The sequence below is a fragment of the Ciconia boyciana genome, chromosome 9 (genome assembly GCF_034638445.1).
Source record: "Ciconia boyciana chromosome 9, ASM3463844v1, whole genome shotgun sequence".
Classification (NCBI taxonomy): Eukaryota; Metazoa; Chordata; class Aves; order Ciconiiformes; family Ciconiidae; genus Ciconia; species Ciconia boyciana.
The window spans coordinates 4,630,167-4,653,197 of record NC_132942.1 but is presented as its reverse complement, the minus strand read 5'-3'; the positions used below and the strand labels follow the sequence as shown (position 1 = coordinate 4,653,197).

Here is a 23,031-nt window from a genome sequence, read left to right as displayed (position 1 = left end):
AAAAGTTCTCCAAGGGCAGAACTTGTGTCTTACCTTTTCTCTGATCATACTGTATTTACTCCTGGATCAGATTTTCTCTCACAAAGATCTGTTTTCTTTCTCAAAACGGACCCACCCACTGTTTTAGGGAAGGAGAACATCAGCAGAGCAAATGATACCATCTTCGGTGGGACAGTTCAGCAAGGAGATTTTTGGGGACAAAAGAGGAAATCTATGTTCTTCCAAACAGATCAGCAGTAGGATTTTCTAATGTCTTCAGTATTTCTGAACCGTGCTTTCTCTGACATCACCAGAAATCTACTTTACCATTGACTCATATAGTGAAATTTTGAAATTTCTACCTCATATGCACAAAAGGACATATAAGCTTAAAGTTTTAAATAATTTTTTTAAAAAAATTACATGAACCCTTCTCAAGAAATTCAGTTTAATTGAAGAGTTGTTTGTTTCGATCTTAGAAGCTACTGTTAGCCAGGAAACGGGTCTGTCTGAATACAAAAAGCACATTCTGTGTTTGCCGGTTAAACGTGCTCTGGCCTTTCCGCAGGCATGATATGGTCAGAGTGCAAGGAGATCTGGGAAGAGGGTCCACGCGAATACGTGGTGCATCTCTGGAACCTGCTGGACTTTGGGATGCTGTCCATCTTCGTGGCATCATTCACCGCCAGGTTCATGGCTTTTCTCAAAGCGACTGAAGCACAACAGTACGTAGATCAGTACGTTCAAGATGATGACCTCAATAATGTCACCCTTCCCCCTGAAGTTGCTTACTTTACTTATGGTAAGATGCTTTTTGCTATCTAATGCTTCCTGTGCTTTTAGGCTAATGTGTGGCAGTGCTGAAAGCAGCTTTCTTTTTGTGATATTTATGTAGGTTTTTTTCTGATTAAACCGAATTATTCTTCTCAGATCTACCCATTCCAGCCATCTTCCTAAGCAGCCAGAAAGGAATTGAGATCTGAGGCTGATTCAGTCTCTGATCTTGTGCTAAGGTTACATTCAGGTTAATCACATCCTGACAAAATAGCTCGAGCAACAAATAATCAGGAACTGGGAGTGAGAAGAATATGATTTAAATTACAGATGAATGAACCTGCTTGTTTTTCCAAATATGAGCGTGGGGACATGTGTGAACAAACATAGGATCTGGAGCTGCATTTCTAACTGTTGGTGCACTCTGCACCTCTGTTACATCCAACACGTGTATAATGGAAATACCAACACAGGTTACGCCCATAAGCTGCTGCTCCTCCAAGAGAAAAACTTCATTTTTGGAGAGTCTGTATCATCTGTAAGTGCCAACATTTGGAAATGCAAGCAGTAGCATAGCCTCAACAACATTATTTTTGATGGCTGAAATGGTTTTTCTTTGATGTTCACAAATGAATAGAGCTTTGCACCCCAGTGTGGGGACTGGATTCATTGCATGCCTCTGCAAGCTTTAGATGTAACCCTGAGTAAAATCCATGGGGATTTTTGCTCAAGGAGGGGCTACAGGAGCTAGGGAGCTGGGCACAAGGGAGGACCATTTGCTCCCTCGGGTTATAGGGTAGTTATTCTAGCGATGTGCTTGGGCTGGAGAGGAAGATCTGGGGCAGCAGACTTTATCCACTGTAGCCACGCACCATGCAGCACCAGAGGCACGTTCCCTGACCCCACACCAGGGTGCATGGCCACAGGCTCGCTGGCGTGTCCGTGAGCTGGTCACACAGGCTCAGCCTCTTGTTTGGTGTGTCCCCTCTGAAGGTAAGCTTCCCTCTTCCTGCACAGGCAAGCAAGAGGCCACTGAGATGATGATGTGGTTTTCCTCTCTCTGGTTTGCTGCTGACCCATTTAAAGTGAGTTCATGATATAAAGGTGCAAAGGGTCCAGAACAGAATGTCACAACCAGATCCTGCGAATTCCTCCATCTGCTGCTTTTCCTTTGGTTTAGGTTACTGAAAATAATGCCTAAGTTTACTGCTGTGTCCTTAAAGACATTGCATGTCTTTGCCCTGAGTCACACACTTTTCATCAAGAAGCTCAGCTGATGCAAGGACACTTATAAGCTATATTAATATAAATGTTCAAATTTTCAATAGATTAAATAAATGATGCATATCTGGTAGCATCAGGAAGCTTTTTAAAGTAAAAATATTAGAGTGACTAGTCTGCAAGAATTGGTTTTAATTTAAAGATAACATGAAGATGATACACTTGATGGTTGTATCTGCTTTATCTGAACAAATCCTAATTTTCTTATCTAATGGTAGGGATGGAGATCTCAGTCTCCCTCATGCTTCCTTTCCAAATATTGACACAGTGCCATGTATCCAAATCTATAGCCAAACTCTGCTGTGTTGTGGTTTTATCTCTCCATCTCAAGGGCTTCAGATGGAAAAGGCACAGCACAGTCAATGTTCAACTAGGAAAGAAAAAATATAAAATTTGTTTAAAGCCATGCTATTTATTTGCTGTGTGACTTTGGTAAATCCCAGTGACTTGCTCATTTCTCATCTTTACCATGTGAAAAGTACAGCTAATTCTTCTCACCCATATTTGTACAGCATTCTGAGGACTTCAGTTGACCAGTTGCTCCAAACCTTTTTTTTTTCTTTAACTCCGGGCCAAAACCAAGATTCAGTCTTGAAATGGGGTCATTTATCATCATAACTTCCATCTAATACTTTTTGTTACTAATACCTAGTGTACATGTATTGTTTTAGCCAGGAACAAGTGGCTTCCCTCGGATCCTCAGATCATTTCAGAAGGACTGTATGCAATAGCTGTGGTACTCAGCTTCTCCCGCATTGCTTACATTCTTCCAGCCAACGAAAGCTTCGGCCCCCTGCAGATTTCTTTGGGGAGGACTGTGAAGGATATCTTCAAGTTCATGGTCATCTTCATCATGGTGTTCCTGGCCTTCATGATTGGAATGTTCAACCTTTACTCTTACTACCTTGGTGCAAAATACAACCCTGCGTTTACAACGTGAGTACCTATGGAAAAGCAGCTGCTCTTGCAGGGCTCAATCCATTCTGGCCCATTGCTGCTGCAAGGTCTGCTCAGATAGTTTCTACTCCAGCCACATGGGGAATTCACATCCAGACTTTGCCTGGGAAACTTGTACCACAGCCTCCAGCCCTGGTAGCCAGCTCAAGGACTGAACATAGGGAGAAGTGTAGTTATTAAAGGTTATTTCTGGTAATCAAAATAGCAGATCAGGAAAATGGTTTGTGAGATGTTCAGTTTAATGAGTCCAGAGAAGCAGTGGAGAAGAGGTTAGACCCAAGACTATTGTTCTTAAAACTGCAAGCCAAAACGTATATAAAATAAGGGAGGATTTTGCTTATGTGAGGTCTGTTTTAGGATACCACCTGAGCGCAGCTGTGATTATTAGGTGCCTACCTGCAGAGCCAGCTGCTACTTGTGATGCTCAAAATAGCAAAACAAACCAGGATGCCTAGGCTGTGTTTCTGAAATCCTGGCTCGGTACTTTTCAGCAGAGGCCATGTGAAAGCTGCACAGAGCATCGTGCCAGGTGACTGGCCACAGTGGCCCGGGTCACACTCACCTTCCAGCGCTCGCTGGTGGCCGCACAGCCCCGCAGAGATGGCTGTGTCAGAGGCCTTGTCTCCACCTTGTCGGGGATGTCAGGAAGAGAAAGAGGTTGGCAAATGCTTCTGGAATGAGGTTCAGACTGGGGCTGCTTTTGAAAAGAGAAAGCCTACAACCCTTTGGAGGTAGCACAAAATGCAACCTTGATTCTCTGGGACCCCAGGAACCCAAGCTCCAATCCTGGGGGGGACAGCTGAGGTCTTGAAGGAGCTTTCAGAGTAGGGGACATCCTGGTGCCCTGCTGTGTCTGAGGGACATGTCCCATGCATCCACAGGAAAGCCTCCTCCCTTGGACTGTGATGTGGCACCAGGATAGCACTGTGGCAGTCAGCTTTGTGTCTCACAAAACCACCGTAGGGAGACGGTGGGGACTTTCCTTCCCACACACTCGTCTGTGAGGGAAGAGAAGAGCTTGGCATAATGTTTTCCCCTTGCTGTGATCTGACTTCCAGGCAACCACGCCAAGCTTGTAATGCCTGAGCCCACTACATTTACCAGATGCAGAGCAGACAGCAGCTGCCATTTGATGTGTCATTTCTCTAACGTGTCACACGGCGAGCTGGGGGGTTAGCTCTAGCTCCTCTAGGAGAAATGACCTTTTCAGCATAATTTCTGTCTTGCAAGTGGCTGTTTTCTTCCAAATGCACCGGAGCCAGTTTTACCACACCACCCTCTTGCGCCACTCGTACCTTGTAGCATAATGTTTACTTTCTCTAATTGAGCCAAATACGCCTCCTAGACCTCTGCTGTAACCTCAGTATACATTTTAATGGAAGGATTTATGAGGCCAGGTGCAATTACATTTATCTGTGCTCAGTAGTAAGGCAGAAGAAAATTGAGTGTGTGGGATGTGACTTGCTTCTTATTTGAAGAGAAGGAGATGCCCTTGAAGCACAAGACTTAATGAGAAGTTGAGTCTGATTGCCTGGTGGCACAGTAACGCTCAGTTATGGTATCCCCCAGGCACATCACTAGAGCACATCACTGACAAATTCCAGTCTTTGACGCAATGCCGTGCAGTAACTCTCTCATTAGCACTCATTACCTAAGTGTATCTTCCAGTAGTTACTAGCTTTTGATGGAAATAATGAGCAAACATTGACTAAAATGATGACTGCTTACCGGACTAAAGATTGCTTAAATGCCTGAAGGGTGTTTGGATTGGGGAGAATCTTGTCAAAAGGCAGTGCTCTTCCTCCTTAACTTCAGCCTGGTGACTACTTATCCTGGAGGGACTTCATGTTGTTATGAAGCAAATTTTCCGTGAGCATAAATTTTACTTTTAAGAATTTGGAAGAGATTTAAAATAGACTTACTTTCTTCTGATTATTTAAACACACAGGAGTGTCAAATGAGTATCAGTGAAAATGAGCCCTTTCATCATATGAAACAAAAAGAATAGATTAACATTCATCCTAAAAATCCTTCTCAGACATCTCATTCAACAAGCTAGAAACTGAGGTATACAGTCTCCAAAAAACTTTAATAAGCGAATGGCAAGGTTATATTGGCAGATGGGCAGCTACCAGCTCCAGCAATGTTTCCTTCTCTTTTTTTTGTGAGCTGCCTGTGGGCCTTGCTGAAGGTGGTGGGCTCCTGCTGCCATTAACTTATTCATGAAAAGAAGGAAGATTTCCGTATTAGAGCTGACTAAGGAACTCAACTGTTCATTCACTGAAAATTCACTGGGCAAAGAAGAATAACGCTTACTTTGGTGTCCTCATAACCGTTGTGTGACTTCAGAGACATCACTGAATGCATTTCCTGATGGGCATGTTTGTGAATTCTAATGAGGATGGGTGAAATTTTACAGAAAGCAAGTTTTATACTCAGAAATGTGACTATTTGACTATGGGATCTCTTCTCAGAGATCACTTGGCTAGTCATGACAGAAAAAGACCCATTGGATTTGTGCGCTAATTGATTGTGGCCAGTTTCAAAGGGCATTGACGTGACAGCTCACTGGACAGCCTCAGTGAGAAACCTTAGACAAACAGCTACTCACTGAAATAACTTTGAATTACACATCTAAGAAAACCACAGCTTCCCAGGACAGTACGTAAGCAGAGAAAAAGAGTGTACATTTGTCCAGATAATACTCAGAGGGAATTCCTTGCTTAGTTCTAATGATAATAATCAGTGAATGTTTGGTGTAACTTAGCTTTCACCTTCCCTTGCTATTGCACTTTTGAAATCATATGCTCTGTTTTGCTTGTGTTGCCATCTACAGAGCAAGCACGTAGCACCCCAGTGGCCTCTGAACCGAGTTCTCCTGCAAAGCTTCTGTCATTTCTTCCATTTTAATGTTCTGGATGCAAAGGAAATAAAGATGCAGTGGACTTTACTTCACACAGTTAAATACAGAGATTATTTAACTAACCATGGTATACTTTCAAAATTTTTTTGAAGTTCTTCAATGCTGAAAAGTAGACCATTTCCATGACAGTTGCAACCGACCCCAGCTATGTTTATCTGTTTATTGTATGCTGTGTACAGAACACAGCTCTTGAAACAGCCTGTAATTAAGAACATGCTATGCAAACAAATCGAAATGGAGGCAAGACTGATTGCATTCATCTTGCTTTCTGCATCACAAATCAGGCCGAAGGCTACAACGTGAGGTTTTCTGTCTCTCTCTCCCCTAAGGGAAATGTGACTCACTGTTCAGTGCCAATGTTACTTCAAGGCTTGAAGGCTTTTTTCTTCTCATTTTGCTTTGTCAAAATGTGATATTTTTGTAAATTATATTGACTGCATTGCTTTTTTGGCAGTGTTAAATCTCAACCAATCAATTTAAGGACATAAGTCTGAAAGGATGCCTTAAGCTTTCTTAAAGAGGAGGACACAAGAATGACATGAAATCATAGTCTTGCTGTGATCTTTTTTGATGAACAGCACACTGCTGTTTACAAAAGCAAGGAAAATCTGCAACTAGATAATTGCCTATAGTCTGTTTTCTTCCTTGATGCAAAATCTTTGCTTAACTTTTACAGGACTATGTGTATTGAAACAAAAAAATTCTCTCTGCTCTTTCCCCACTGCAACAGTTGGCTCTACCACAGTAGAGAGATTGCAGTGTACCCATCTCCACAAGGAGCATCAGTCAATCTTCCACTGCCAGATCCTCCTGCTGCCAGGAGCTGTCGGTCTCAGCAAGACTCCTGACTTCCTCCATTCCTTCATTTGTCTGCCTTTGAGAAGGATAAAACACCCGCTGACCTTGCAGGGAGGTGGTAAATTGCTTAGCTGGCAACAATGAGACACATCAGCATCTTGGAATCTTTGAGAGCTTGGCTCCAAGCATCCTCGTCTGGTGTTTTAGTGAGATGTTCTCAAAAAAAACCCCCAGCTGATGTTCCCTGCAACCTGTGCCAAATCTCGTGCAATTTGGAAGTAATCTAAAAGGGAGAAGGAAAGAGACATCCAGCCTTTTTGGAGGGTAGGGATGGACTAGTACAAGGTCTCCTTAGAAATGTTGCCTTTACAAGAGGGAGACCTGCATCTGCCTGGGGGCATTGCTAAGCACTGTTTTGGGGTGCTACAGGTCAGGTCCACCTCTCACCCCACCTTCTCTGTCCCACCACCATGGGCACTGGTCCCTTACCTGACACTGGGAGTAAGGACTTTGGACATTTGCACTGGAGCCCAACGCCCTGGCCCTTGCCTGCTTCCTCTGCAGTGCTCAGGGCGGTCAAGGCTGCTCCCAGTCCTTAATTAACTTTTCAAGGAGAATCTGGCACCGCTCCAGAGCAAAGGTTAATGCATGAGCTGCGGAAAAGGAGCAGAGTTGACACGTTGTATTAAAATCTGCCGGCAGGGTGGAAAACTAAGGGAACCTTTCCAAATTAAAACAGGAAGGTTAATAGCAGGGTGCAGCTGGGATCAAGGCTGGGAGTTATGGTTTTTATTAGTTTGATAAGTGACTTAGGTGGTGGGTTTCAAAGCCACAGATTTTTGGTGTTATGTTCTTTAACTGGAAAGTACATTTATAGAATAAGCACTGGCCAGATTGCTACCATAAAAGCGAAGGGTATCTGACACATTAATGCCAGCTACCCTTTGCTGCAGATGAGGGCAGGAGACAAGAGCAGAGTGTTACAGGAGGGGAAATGTCCAGCAAGTGGAAAAGTGATGGCACTTGTTTGCGGCACAATCATAGTTCATCCCACATCTTTGCATGGTGTCCCAGCCCCGTGCAAAGCAGCAAGGGAGAGTGAACATGGTATCAGTGACTCCGAGTATCATGGAGGCTGAAGACAAAGCCACATTTTAGATGAAGTTGTGCAACATCTATTTGAAACACCACTCAAGGCTACTCCCCACAAGTCAATGCAGTTATACTAGCTAAGAATTATACCTAAATATTTACTGCAGTCTTACTACTACTTGTAAATGGAACATGGAATCCCATAAGTTATGATGGGAGATAAATACCAGTTTGCTTTGGCAGAAAGGAACTGCCCAATGCTCTGCACCAGCCTTTCAAAGGGTTGAAATTAATTTGTCTTGCTTTTATGCAGGTGTAATTGATACTGGAGTTGATGTAAAGCTTATGGTTCCCTTAGGATATGTCATATTTTGTGTCTCTAATCTGGTTTTATATCCAGATTTAGCAGGATTAGGCTGCCACCCTAGTAAAAAACATTTAATCAAAATAATTTGTCAATGGCATTGTTTTCTTAGAAGGTGTTTACCTCTTGGCAGGCAGGGGAAGAGAGGAGGTAATTAACTGTTAACATGCTAAGGATTGTTCAGTGAAGGCAAAATGGCTTCTAAATTAAAAATTAAGCAAACGGCTTCCAAAATGCAGCAGCATCCCTCCTCCTCCTTCCTTCCTTCCTTTTCAGCTGGGCTGCTCCCCTTCTGCCTGTTATGGCTTTGACTCCTCTGAATCAGACTCTCCTTTCGACCTGTCAGTCCAGCTGCATCCTTTCCAGCCCCACTTCTCTTTGTCGTTGGCTTCTTCCCCTCATTTTTTTCTATCTTCAACCTTTTTCTTTTCCTCTGGTTCCTTTCTACTTTCAAGCAAGGGTAATAATCAAATCAAAATGTCTGTCTGCAACATCTTCTAACACTCCTTAATTTCAAATTTTTGCTACAAATGCTTGGGTGCCTGACTTGTTTGTAGTCCCAAAGCAGGATGGGAAGAAAATCAGACTATGGGCTGAGTATTTGCACTGTGTGCTCGTTATGTTAATGCCACTAATCAGAACTTTTCAGTCACTCCTCCTGCATAAAAAGTACTGCTTCTCCTCTGCCCTGGAAACCACATATAAGGAGCTCAAACTAGGTTCCTTCTTCCCTTTCCCAGATAATCTCTGCCTGTCTTCTCTGGATGAGAAAAGGGTGAGTGAGTAGAAGTAAAAACCCCTACACAAAAGGTTTCAAACTGCAAGTTGCCCATGAAGAAGTCCTTGACAGGGACACAAAATCCAAGTGACAAATAATACACCTGAGAAGAACAGATGGAGCAAGTAAGGGGACACTGTAACTTTATAGTATGAAACCATATTTCTTTATCAAATCAGGAAATATGATTTGGTGCATCCCTGGGTGATGGATAATGGTTTACAAAGAGTGTACCAAGGCAGCATATTTATATTGGTGGATTGCCACTTTTATTATTAGCATTTGGCCTGGCTAACCTGGTGTCAACTCTATGAAGTAATTGTTTGCTTTATTTTTAGGGTAGAAGAAAGTTTTAAAACCTTATTCTGGTCAATATTTGGCTTATCTGAAGTGATATCTGTGGTGCTGAAGTACGATCATAAATTTATTGAGAATATTGGATATGTACTCTACGGAGTATATAATGTGACTATGGTGGTGGTGCTGCTTAATATGCTAATAGCCATGATCAACAACTCCTATCAGGAAATTGAGGTAAGATAAGAAATTAGATTACAAACTCAGTGAACTTAATCATGTCTGATAATGAAAATGTTAAAAAAACACAGAAGCTGTAGCTTATTGTGTATGCAAGATTAGAGTGCTGTTGAAACACAGATCTTAGGCTGTGTAAGAGTTAAGGCTGTGTCTGTCCTCCCCAAATTAGGATTGAATTAATAATTAACAATGAATCATCTCTAGAACAACTTCAACGTCCTTGTTTTTACTGACCGTCTGTGAGTAAACCCAATTTCCTTTACGGGTATTTAATGAAAGCAGTTTGTGATATTTTTTACTATGTTCATTACAGTAATTTGTCCACATGTGTTACCTTAGCTGCATTGTTTGCTTATGATAGATCGGGTAATATTTCACCTGGCTTTTTACCCTGTTCTCTACTGCTTAAAAGCCCAAGCCCATCTAGGTCTGAAACTCATGTATACATATTTAAAAATTACATATTTTCCAAATATAAGGTATACAAGCTTGATATAGATTTTTTTGAGGAGTGTCTAGGTCTGCAAAATATAACTGCATGAACATTCACAAAAAAGCAGCTTTTAAAGGATATGAACACAGCCCTCAAGGAATACGAATAGGTTTCTGCAGAAAGGTGTTTGCAAGGTTTACCCAACCTTGTTCAGTAGTATTGCTATTAGCAGACTGGATTTGGTAAATGCTTTGCACAACTCACTGCTAATGTAAATAAAAGCAGAAAAAAAAATTATTTGGGTAATGTTAATGCTGAGTTACCTCTTTCTTCTGCTTTGTTAAATGTCAAGTTTCTGTGGTTGGGTTTATATTAATTATTTGTCCTAATCTCCCCTCAGAACCTGACACTGCAAAAGGCCAGAGCTGAAAATATTTTCTCACTGTAACATCTGATTCATCCGTGTACTGTAGTGCAAATATAACTCTATCTTGTGCGTGCTGTAACTATGTCTTAATGTCGGAGAGACCTTACATATGTTCTCTGCCCCAGAAGCTTTCCTGCATGCAGAAGGCAGAGTCATTTCCCCACAGGTTTCTAATTACTTAAGATCAGGCATCTTCCTGAATCCTCTTCTACTGAAACAAGATTTACTTCTGAAGGGGTCTCAGCCTCTTACTGCATTTTCTAGTTTATTGTAGTAGGTAGAGATGCTCTTGAAAGTTTCCGAAGAAAAATCTCTAAAAATACTTGAATACGTGACCTATATTAACTTTCTTGTCTAAACTTTGTGATGACCATTTTCTTGGAAAAGTGCTTTATCATCCTTCTTGATTGCATGGAAATTTTCAAAACTTTGTTAAAGACTACTTGCAACTATCAGCAAGCAAAAACAAGCCTGAGCTATTTGGCCCAGATCCTCCTACTTGAGGACTGGGCAAAACTAGTGAATCTCCTACTAGTTCCTTTCAATCCTCAGTAGCAGGGAGATTAAAGACAGAGTCATCCTACTGACTGCAGAGAAAGTCCCTTTTGCCAATGTCTTTATCTGATGACAGCAATGTCATCAGACATTGCTGAATGACAACAGAGGATGGTCATTACTTAGGAATTAAATTCCATTATGGTCAGTGGGGACATGTTTTACTGTTAGCTGGAGTGACAAGACCATATTCTCAGGCTTTCCATTGAACATCTCTCTTCAGCTACTTCTGTTTTTATTCTGTTTATGCCTCAAGTATTAGTGCTTCCTGCCAACTTTGCATTCATGGAAAGAAAAAAATCCTTTTGCCACCCAGAAACCAGAGCTACTTCCATCAGTAGCTCCTTAGCTGCTTAACAGAAAATCGTTAAAACAGTTCACAAGTGATTTCCACTGTAATTCAGCTTATGGCTTCTGTGAGTTGCAATGAGAAGGCCAAATGGCAGAAGTAAATGCCGCTCTATTGGCGAAGACGTATTGCTGTAACTGTGACAAAATTAATCTCAGTTGTGTTATGCCAGTTTTTGACTGGGTTTCAGAGGTACGGGGTAATCAGAGGTTATTAATTTCAGCAGAACACAGATGTACATGAGTACGGAGTGTTGGCAGACCCATGCTTCTAGTGATACTGCTGGCCTCCATATAAACCACAATGAAAACAGCTGTAGAGCAGATGTATCTCATCCCTTCTTTTGCCTGATAAATGGTCCTGATACACGGCCCTGACCATCCTCCTACACAAATGCCAAGCAGATCCGTGAAGTATGTGCTAACCTTGCCCTTGCACTTGGAAGTGATCACGCCCCACCCTGGCAGTTCATAAAGGAGATTCACAGGCACTGAGTGATGGACTTTTTCTCTACCTTCATCTGTGGCAGGAGGTGAATAGTAAGAGAATTAAGGTGTATTGATCTAGGGATAGGTGATGGTGAATGCAAACAGGATCAGTGAGGAAATCAACTAATAATAGAAGAAATCAGCGCCCTAGCCTCTTCTATGGGGGATTCCTGGCAAGTGCAGTGAAAACAGTTAGCTGGCAGTTAGATAGTGTTGCAGTTAATCAGAGACAGTCTTTGTTGTTGTGCACATAAAAGTTTCTTATGCTTTCCATGACTCTGTATATGTTCTGACACATTCATTTATCAGCATAGCACAAGCACCAGATTGTTACTGAAAGACAACCCCTTTGATATCTAAGGAAACATGAAATAGTCTAGTATTTAAAGGACTTATACCCTCTGTTTATCCATTGCTTTATACAAATTTTCCTTATTTTGAGATTACCACAGAGAAGCCTACAAAGACATGTTGTGCGCCGGGGTCTTGGTTTGGCAAACAAATCTGATTCTAGTTAAACCCTACCTGTATGTTTGTCCTTCTCATAGCTAAATTCCTTCCTATTTACTAATTATGCATTTGGGTGTTGTTTTTTTTTCTTTTCCCTTCCCAAGGAGGATGCAGATGTGGAGTGGAAGTTTGCACGTGCCAAGCTCTGGCTATCCTACTTTGATGAAGGAAGGACTTTACCTGCTCCTTTTAATCTAGTGCCAAGCCCTAAATCATTTTATTATCTCATACTGAGAATAAAAATGTGCCTCATAAAACTCTGCAAATCTAAGGCCAAAAACTGTGAAAATGATCTTGAGATGGGGATGCTGAATTCCAAACAACGGGTATGTTGTATCTTTGCTTTTCACCTTCTTTGTAGAAAAGACTCAAGCCAGGGACCTTCTGGAGGGGGTTGCATGGTGCACAGGTAGATCAGGGACAGCACAGCCTCTTACTCAGCCTGATCATTGTGTATTAGTTGTATACATTGTACCTAGAGGGTCCTCCCAGACTTGTGGCCTCATTGTACTAGACACTGTCAGGACACTGGGAAAAGAGCAACTTTTATAAAAGCAGGCACTTTTATAAGCAACTTTCCCAAGGCCAAATAAGCAAGGTCAAAGACCAAGGGCAGAAGCAGAGGCACAAATAGGATCCCAGCTTGCCTGGCTTCTCATCTACCCAGCCAACCTTTATGCCTCTTCAAAACAGCCATCTTCCTTTAAGTGATTTCCAAATTAATTTTACTGTCATTACAACATTTTCTGCCATTCCAGGTTTGGGAACAGGTTTCCAAGCAGGGCTTAATAACACCTCCTAAATACCTAAAGCGATAATTAACAACCTCTCTACTTACATCTGCCCTCTGATCTGTAGCCACTAATGGGTAGATCCAGCCTCAGCCACCGCTCCTTTGGTCATTTGAAATAGAAATTTGCTTTGGAAATACTGGCTACATAGCGGCACGCTTTCCTCAGCCCTAGTGAGTGTCCGCATGACAAAGCAAGAGAGATGCAAGAATATAGTTAGTATCCAGACCTTTCCCAACAGAATTAGAATTGCTCCCCCATGTGAAAATGCCAGAGAAATTAGAAAAAATGATGTTGCCCATGGAAATTATTATCTGCAATACTGCAGAGCATCACTGGGATGAAACATTCCCAGCACATAAATTTATAACACAATCCCACTCACAGGGCAGGTCTACCTGCTTTACATTGAAGAAGAAAATGCCCAAAACATTCACAGGAACTCAGCCACAGCTACTTGGCTGCTGTCATTAAATTCAGTGGATTCAAAGATGCAAGGAGGCAGCTTTGCTTAAATGTGTCCTGGCCTTTATTTAATTTTTCTCATCTCGAGCTGGGTTTGAAACAAAAGAACAACACTGGGAACCCATTCCTGGGGGAAAAGAAAAGCCCTCTGAAATGTGTTGTCTATTATTTCTTATAGTCACTGCACATGAGAGGCTGATGTGGCTCCTTGGCAGGCTTAGCCAGCCTTTCTAGGGCAGCCGAGGTGTGGGCAGCCTACCCCCAGTTTTAAGCTGGCAGAAGGGAAGAGGTGTACTAAGAGACACTAAGGATAAGGAAAGGAAACTTGGAGGAGGCTTTGCAGAGTTTGCCTTTGTAACGTGCAGCCTGCTTTTGGGCTTTGTCTGGATCTCTTGGCTCTCCTTGAATGAGCAAAGAGCTGAGCAATACAACAACTCATGGTGAGCCATCGGGCTCCAGGCAAAGCCCACAGCCTTGGAGGAGATCATGCTCCCATGAATTTAAGAGAGCTCCTCAGGTCTGATGTTCATTCAGTCTCTGCCAGAGCCTAAATTGCAGGGAGAAGTATATCCATGGGTTCTCCTCCATGTTTTCAATTAATCCACCCCACACGGTGAGCATTGCCAAGATAGACAAGCATTTGGGGGCATTTTACTCTATAAATTCATTTAACACTACTATTGATTACTGAAAGACTCACTAGAACAGTGGAATCTTGAAATGAAAGAAATGCCTGTCCTTTAACTATCTCAAATAATGATTAAAAAAAAATATATTTTTAAAACATTATTTGAACCTAACCTCACAAAGCTTGCTTTGTTTGAAACTTAATTTCTGCTTCAAAGCATAAACCAAAGTAATAAAATTTTCTGTAAGCCTCTCCTTCCCCCAGCCACGAGTGAATGTGTCTGGCTTGCCCTTTTTCATGGAACTTATGCAAAATTCATAGTTTCCATGGCTTTGACATAAACAATTAAGAGTATCAGTCATTTCTTGCTTGCCTGTTGATTTTGTTCACAGATCATCTTCAAAACAGTCTCTGTAAGACCATGGCACACCTGATGAGTGAAAAAAAAAAAAAAAATTACGTGATTATTTCACACTTTTATTCCTGACATTATCAGCATCCTGATTTTAAAAAAAAAATTTCTCAGGATCTATTTCACCTATTTCTCAGGATCTCTGGTCCAGTCAGGGAAGAAAAACCCTTATCCAGGCCCTTACCAGGGCACTTGCATATAGGTGCAGAGGTCTATGATATGTATTGGCTCCTGTGGGTCTATGATATAAATTAATTCCTTTGAATAAGTGATTTCTTTTTCATTAGAACTTGGACCAAAAAGTTCAGAGGTGGAAGAGTTCAGAGTCAAAGAAATATCTTACAAATATTGTGTGTAGTCTTCAGAAAAATCTCCTTCAAAGCATCTAGAGTACAAAGTTAGTAGCTGTGATGCACACTGATAAAAAATACTGCTCTATCTAAAAACAAAAAAGCATATTTTTGAGGAGCTAAAAAAGTTGCAAATGGTACTACTGTTTTAAAAGGACTGATGAAAATCAATTCTGTTTCAGAATTTGTTTTCATACCACATCGATGTTCTCTTTAAAGACAAGTATTTATTTTTCTTCCTTTCTTAAATTGTGTTCTAAATTGATAATACTCAATCTATTTAAGATTAACATATTTTGTACCTCTTAACACCTTCTTGTCTAAAACTTGCGTGAGAATATAATTTCTGTCTAGACAATTTAGAATCCAACTTTTTTCAGTAATTTGTGGGTTTTGACCCTTCTCTGTTTTTCAAAAGTTTAGGTTTTTAGACCTGAACGTGCTGGCTTTTATTCTACTCATATATTGAACCATTTCCTTCTGTTTTTATAAAGGTCTGTTTAGTTTGGGGCTGTCTGGGTATGGGGTATGAGAAGCTATCACTGATTTAATATTATCATGATGTTTTATAATTTCAGAAAGTTCGTTTTCACTCTAGCACTCGAAATACAGAAAATTTTTCTGGGAAGAACACTTATAACAAGCCCACAAGATACCAGGTAACCACAGCATGAAAGCAGGAGCCAGGGGAAGAGATCTGTCAGTGAACAGCTTTTACCTGCCAGGGTCATGTTTGCTTTCTTCCAGTCGATGCCATCCTGTGATGTGCCAGGCTGTGGCTTAGCACGGGCATGAGACTGGGCTGGGGCACTTCAGAGACAAACGCAGCCTATCACCCATGGAAATACACATGGTGTTAGCGTTTGTCATGCTAATTAATTCCACTCAAGGGTATTTAATTTAATACAAGAAATATCATTCAAGCTTTAATCCTCCAGTCTTGCATTGGCAGCATTTCATTTATCATGACACAGCATCATCTCTCCAGCTTTTGCATTAACATTTGCATGGGCTTTCTCTCGCAGTGACTTGTCCTACCAAGCTAAACCTGCAATGTGGTATGGTTCAAAAATACCTGTGGCTGCAGTGGTGGCACGGGGTACCCCAGCCATCGCAGGAACTAACACAACTGTCTGTCTCAGCTGGATTGTTTGTGCCAGCAGATGTATTATTTCTTGTGCAAACATGTGGAGCAGGGGAACACAATATGCAAAATGTGGCCCACAGGATTTTTTCCTTATTTTTTAACGTAAAGTGAAAAGGAATCTGATGGCAAGTGATATGTCCGAAGGAACTGACATTAAAGAAAGTTGAGGAAAGTAACAGTTAATTGGATCAAATGCACAATGGCAATTCTAGAATTGGGTTTTCTTGTGTTGGTACAGCATCCAGCACAATGGGCTCCTAGGCTGTACAGCAGACCAGGAATACATTTTTACTGGTTTTAAAAGTTTTCCAGGCTTTTGTGCCAGGAGAGAAGGTGAGTCTAAAAATCTGAGTTAGAAGTGGGATACATTCAGTCTGGCATCTGGAGTTAGTTGGCTTGATACCATCAAAGGCAAAGGGAAGAGATGATTGTGTCCCGCTCAAAATAGCATTTCAGCATTTCTGACATTTTCCCATCAATTCAAATCCACAGGTAATGGAAAAATGTGTCAGCCTCTGCTGGACTTGTTCCCTTCCTGTAGCTATTATTTCTAAATGAGACCGCCTAATGTTTGTGGTAATGTAGATCCTTATTTCCAAGGTTGAAAAAGCCAAAGGTAGCTGTGAAAAATAGATAGAAAAAGATAACTACCTGTTATTTTGCTTTACTAATGCTCCTACTGGGCTTGTATTCAAATGATCTTAGAAAGTTTCAGTTGCTGCAGGAAGAAATTGCCTGAATAATATAAGGAGAGTGTAATAGTCCTTATTATCTGAATACAAAGAAGAACAAACAGTTCAATACTCTGGCCAGAAAGTTTTCTTCTACAACTGGGAAAACCTTTGAAGCAGTAGCTTTTTGCTGAACTGTTTTCTTTAGTGGTATTTATCAAGTGATGTAGCTGCAGTCTGTGTACTTGGACTACATACAGACAGTGCTCTTGAGGGATAACAAAAATATACAGAATCTAAACATGCAATAATTTGAAAACTAGGAAGAACAAGTCAACACACAGCTGCCGTGATCTGGAAATAAACTAGTCCAGGCAAAATGATACCTTTATCAAACGCTTTTGAGCTGAGACTTCAAAATGGAGCATTGCTAAAATGCTGTGCTAAGCTGACAAGTTTTTTCCACTTTCAGCACTGCAGTCTGTCATGCTATCAACATCTTCATCTACAAAACTCAGGAAAGGATTTGTCAGGAAAAAATTAGAAGGAATAGTTTGTACTTTTAAAGGCTCAGAAGTATATTTCTTTGCTGTTTCGAGACAAAATAGCAAAGAGGTGAGAAATGAGCAAATTCCTTTGATCACTTCACTCTCGAGCTCTTACTGCCTAACTGATAACATCTGCATTTGAGATCACTAGGTTTGATGGTGATGCCAGGTGATCACCAGATCTGATGCCCCAGTGAGTAGTTGTCTCCTCTGATCACTGCTGACTTGCGTCTGATTTTGATCAGAGACATGAAGGTGCAAAGCATTTCGTCCCATTAGTGCTGCCCTGGGACCTCCCACACTCATGCCAAATGGCATCTGCAGTGTCTACAAACACAGCTTCAAGAAGAAACCTGTGAATTAAATAGCAGTATTAAAGTCTGTAATAATGTGATCTTCAACGGTGCACATAAGTGTAGCCCAGAATAAAACACTATAAATAGAGAAGTAGGAAGACATAATGGCCTCCACATTAAAGACAAAGAACTGAGGAGCAGGACTTATCAGACCCAAAAAGCCTATGGTTGAACCAGAAATTGAGCCCCAAATCTCATGAGTGCAATTTCAGTGCCTCGGCCACAAATCTGTCCTTTTCGTCTCATTTCCCTCTGTGCTAGAAGGTATAGGTGTTCAGATAGCTGATGGCAAATGCAGAGCTTGACGGTTGTGCCAATGAATACATAAAAAAGATTTAATTCGGTGCAGAGTTATCATTTACAAATGTCTGACCTGTTCCTAGAACCTATTATCTTAAGACCGTTTAAAGACCAACACTCAGTAGTTGAGTGTTGCATAGTATAAAAGATCTCTAAGACCTGAAGAATTTCAATAAAATTTTAGAGAACGGAGGAACAGTACTTTATAGGAATCAGATATATTTGAATTGTTTCAAGTTTAGCATTCATTACCAAGAGGCTGTTTGTAAGTTTTTTCAGCATTTTCCTGCAGTAACCAGGATTATTTTGCCAAGAGGCTATTTCCCTCATTGTAGCTACAAGGAGCAGTACTGGGGAGAAGGGGAGAAGTAAGGCTTAGAAGCCACAGTGCAATATTGAGGCAAAAATTAATTACTTTCCTAAAGCTATTGGCAGAAATATCGACTAAGTGGCTAAGTAGACTCTTGTTAAAAAGTGGTCACATTTTTAACATTTAGTTTCTGTAGACAAATCTGACTACGACATGTATTTGATAGACTAGGCAGCCTTAAGCTTGACACTTCTGCCACACATGGTAGCATAGGGTATATATATAATATAGGGTAGCGTTTGAGTAGTGTCCATCAAAAATACAAGCTGTATGGGAACTGGGGTAGTTAGATGTTATGTTATCATATTTTTCCAAGTAATAAGAGCATTCACTGTGTGCTGATTCTTTGTTTTAGTCTAAATTTCCTCTGTCATCTATTCTGAAAAAATCATTTCTTTTTGGATCCAGGATTTCCCTACTTTCCCCAAACATTACTTCATTTATGTTTTCTCAGGTGACAACCCTACCTCCCTCTGGATTCTACTACCTTGGCCATCTTCAACACACCGTACGTGCGCTGTGCCTCATCTCTGTTGCCTTAATGACTCACCTGGTTAGCCAGATGCCTCTTTGATACAAGGACAGTCTTAGACATCCCATATTCCATGCCTGCATGACATATACAAATGACTGGATCCTTCTTTGATGTTCACATTCCTTTTGCACTGCTATAATCCGTATTTGGCTACTAAGAAAAAAAGAGCAGGTGTACTGATTTCTTAACTAACTCATATTTCACACTCTCTGCAGCATTTTTCAGTGATGTTGAAAGCAGAGACATGTGATTGCTCTGTGAATAGGTGAGCCAATGTTGGGAGAGGCTTTTCCCTTAACAGTGGCCATCTGGTCAATGAAAGACATTTGTGTATCTGTTCTTGGATGCTCAGTGAGCTCTCCTCTGTTTGCAGAGGATGCACCTAAATCATTGTCTCTGATAGAGCAATCCTTTTTGTGTTTATCAGAGTTGAGATTTTTTTTCCCCATTGATGAGTGTCTTTTTCGTAGTGAAGAACTGGCAATGACGCAGGCCTTCAGCTGTAACCCAGTGTGTAGCCCAAGACTGCCAAAGTTACTTCCCTTCTAGATAAATGTAACTTATGCGTTTTTGGAACAATATCACATTGCAAGCTCATATCCATAATCATCTCCTACTATTTCCATATATGCTGTTCCTTACTAACAATCATCTCCCATTTTATAAGTCTACATGGCTCTATTTTTTCCCTGGACATGTTCCTTAAAATATGCCATTTCCCTAAGAAATATCTCTCACTTAAGCCAAGTTCTCCACTTCTGTTCAAACTCTCTTTTCTGTCCTTCACTAAATTTATTTTCTCTCCTAAAACCCCAATTCCAAAGCAAACAGAGTCTTTCTATTAACCGTGGGTCAGATGTTTAGTTCATCATCATGAGTGAGTTTGCTAACATCATTAATTAACCACTTATTTCTTCCTGTAAAGTATTTTTTATTGATACATTAAACAACAACATGCTAAAGGAAGGCTCTGGATCCCATTTCTTAGCTTGCTATTGGATCATCTGTGTTTTCTTTCTGTCTGTGGAACATACTCTACATTCATGTGCATCCCACTAAATATCCCAAAGTACGTGGGCTCATTATGGAATGGCTGCCAATCAACTATTGTAGTACAAAGTTCATAATATAAAGTATAAAATAAATGGGAAATCAATAAAAAATTCTCTTTGCATCCTCTGAAGCCAGGTTTTATCCATAGTGAATTCAGATGTTTGAATTGCTCATAATAAGTCTAGAATTAAGGCAATATGGATAAGCTTATGTTAAGATAAGTGTTTCTGTTCTCTTTTCAGAAAATAATGAAACGTCTGATTAAGCGGTATGTACTGAAGGCTCAGGTTGACCGAGAAAATGATGAGGTCAATGAAGGCAAGTGGATTTTTATAATTGACACAGATTAGAGCATGTAATGTTATTGCTATTGATATGGCCAGTAAGAGGGTTGAGCTTAGATAACATGCTCTGTAGAGGGAGAGCATGCTCATGCTTGCACTAAGGTGAGCCATGGTGACTCTGAGCCACCTTTATGCTTTTGAAATTCTGGGTCCTTAATTTTCCTTAGCAGAACACATATATCATAGAATCGGTCTTCACATAGTCCTGCTCTGCCCCATACCTCTACCTCTCCTTGCTTTGCAACACCCATGATATTGCCAACACCTAACCTTGTCTTGGGGTCTAAGTGAAGGAATTTCTGACTGTACTGCCCATGCCTGCCCCAAGGACTTTTTTTGAACTGGATAAGGTTATTTATCACTATAGTGTCATGTAGGATATAGAATCATAGAATCATAGAATAGTTTGAGTTGGAAGGGACCTTTACAGGTCATCTAGTCCAACCCCCCTGCAATGAGCAGGGACATCTTCAACTAGATCAGGTTGCTCAGAGCTCCATCCAACCTGACCTTGAACGTTTCCAGGGATGGGGCATCTACCACATCTCTGGGCAACCTGTTCCAGTGTTTCACCACACTCATCATAAAAAATTTCTTCATTATATCTAGTCTAAATCTACCCTCTTTTAATTTAAAACCATTACCCTTTGTCCTATCGCTACAGGGCCTGCTAAAAAGTTTGTCCCCATCTTTCTTATAAGCCCCTTTTAAGTACTGAAAGGCTGCAGTAAGGGCTCCCCGGAGCCTTCTCTTCTCCAGGCTGAATAACCCCAACTCTCTCAGCCTGTCCTCATGGGAGAGGTGTTCCATTCCTCTGCTCATTTTTGTGGCCCTCCTCTGGACTCACTCCAACAGGTCCATATCTTTCCTGTGCTGAGGGCCCCAGAGCTGAATGCAGTACTCCAGGTGAGGTCTCACCAGAGCAGAGCAGAGGGACAGAATCACCTCCCTCGACCTGCTGGCCACGCTTCTTTTGATGCAGCCCAGGATACAGTTGGCCTTCTGGGCTGTGAGCAGACATTGTATGCAGATGGTAAAGGACCTCCTTCTAACACCTCTTAACTGCTACCCTCCTGCAAATGGCCTATGTAGGTGGAGATCAATATGTGGAGAGAGAATAACTTGAGAAAAAAGATGAACTTTCCATACATACTTGCTATTGCTATCAGTACCACTACCACAAATACATGTTATTTCGTATAAATCAAGTATTAAGTCCGTAAATGCAGGGACAGCATATGGAGCTCCACACACATTCATGACCAAGCACACTGAAATTAATGTTTTCTCAGGTCTTAAAAGCATAGGGATTGCTTATTTGGTTCAATATTGCTAATATTGCTAACTAGAACATTTTCCTCTTTTTAGGAGAACTTAAAGAGATTAAGCAAGATATTTCTAGTCTGCGCTATGAACTCTTAGAGGAAAAGTCACAAGCTACTGGCGAGCTGGCAAGACTAATACAGCAGCTGAGCGACAAATTTGGGAAGAACTTAAATAAGGACATCTGATGGTGAACACAGAGAAAGGCAACTGGTTTTCTAAACATTATTCAGTCTCAACCAGCATCTTAGGAGGGCAAAAACCATGCAAAAGATGGGTACCGCACACTCTTACTTTTGCTAACTAGCAAGTATTGGTAGGAGCACTTTGCATTACTCCTGTGCTTGGTGAGTTACCAGTTAAATCTTTTATGACACAGAAGTGACTTACTGGTAAAAATATATGCCCTTTGACATCAGAAATAGATGCACCATAGGGAAGGCACCTCTAGTTAAAGGCAAAAAAGACAGATCTTCACCCACCTGACTACAGTGAAGACAATGCAACTGTGCTCATTTATACCAAGTGAGACTGTACTGATCAGAATTGAGTGAAGTCTGAAGAAAAAGTGTGCCAAGCGTATTCCTTGAAAAATTTTAAAAATTCCTATCCTTGGGTGTGTATTCTCCTTTTATGTTTACACGGGCATCCATGAAGATAACTTTGAACAGCACTGTGGTTAATGAGTTAATAATCAAATGAGAAACCATCTGCTGAAATGACCAAGGCAAAGTATGGCAGGTAGAGGTCATCTACCTTTTAGACTGGATGACAGCATTGGAAAAAATGGACCAAGCTTGTTGGGTAAAGCATCCTTTCACCCCTCTTCTAGAACCTGATAAAGGGATTCCCAGCCAAAAACTCCTCCCTGCCTTTTCCAGCTATATTAGCTAGTCCCCTAATGGATATGGTCTCTTTGTACCCACCTAGCCTCTCTTGTATCCTTAGGTGATCCCAGCTTCAACAACAGTGTACTGAAATATTCATAATGATGTGAAACTCACTTCCCAGGAATACCCAGAAATAACATATATTCAGCTAATGTGTTCAGTTCAAGGAACAGCATCAATCCAGTGACAGCGATGCAACTGGGCTCAGCTTTCGGATTCCAGAGGTCAAACAGCAAGCCACGGGGTGAGATAAATCACGAAAAAACATAGCCCAGTAGTTTTAAACCTTTAAATCGATACGAAAAGGCTTCTATTCCACTGAGAACATTCTGACAAAAAAAGGAAAAATCGTTGTAGAAATTATTCTTTTACGTGTTTGGCTTTTACAGAGGATGAGGAAGGGATTAAAACTGTTTTAAAGGCTGCAGTAATACAAGTACTTGGATTGCACTTTTACGACTGGAAAGTGATGAGTGCGCAACACAAAGGCAAACTTGGATTGCTTGGGTTTTTACGTTTAGCTACATGATTTCAACTACTTAAAGCACACCTTATTTCTTGGGAACCACTGAACTGTACTGTTTGTTTACAAGAGACACCTAT

The 23,031-nt window shown here is 41.0% G+C and overlaps 1 protein-coding gene across 1 annotated transcript in view; it reads left to right on the top strand.

Moving 5' to 3' along the window:
• TRPC7 (transient receptor potential cation channel subfamily C member 7) overlaps positions 1 to 21,726 on the top strand; it is a 72,588-nt gene extending 50,862 nt beyond the window's left edge. The window contains exons 5-11 of the mRNA XM_072872556.1: positions 548 to 781; positions 2,706 to 2,970; positions 9,285 to 9,480; positions 12,350 to 12,571; positions 15,470 to 15,550; positions 20,114 to 20,189; positions 21,584 to 21,726. Of these exons, the coding sequence (XP_072728657.1) occupies positions 548 to 781; positions 2,706 to 2,970; positions 9,285 to 9,480; positions 12,350 to 12,571; positions 15,470 to 15,550; positions 20,114 to 20,189; positions 21,584 to 21,726 (1,217 nt within the window). The remainder of the gene's footprint in view (positions 1 to 547; positions 782 to 2,705; positions 2,971 to 9,284; positions 9,481 to 12,349; positions 12,572 to 15,469; positions 15,551 to 20,113; positions 20,190 to 21,583) is intronic.
• Positions 21,727 to 23,031: the final 1,305 nt, after the last annotated feature.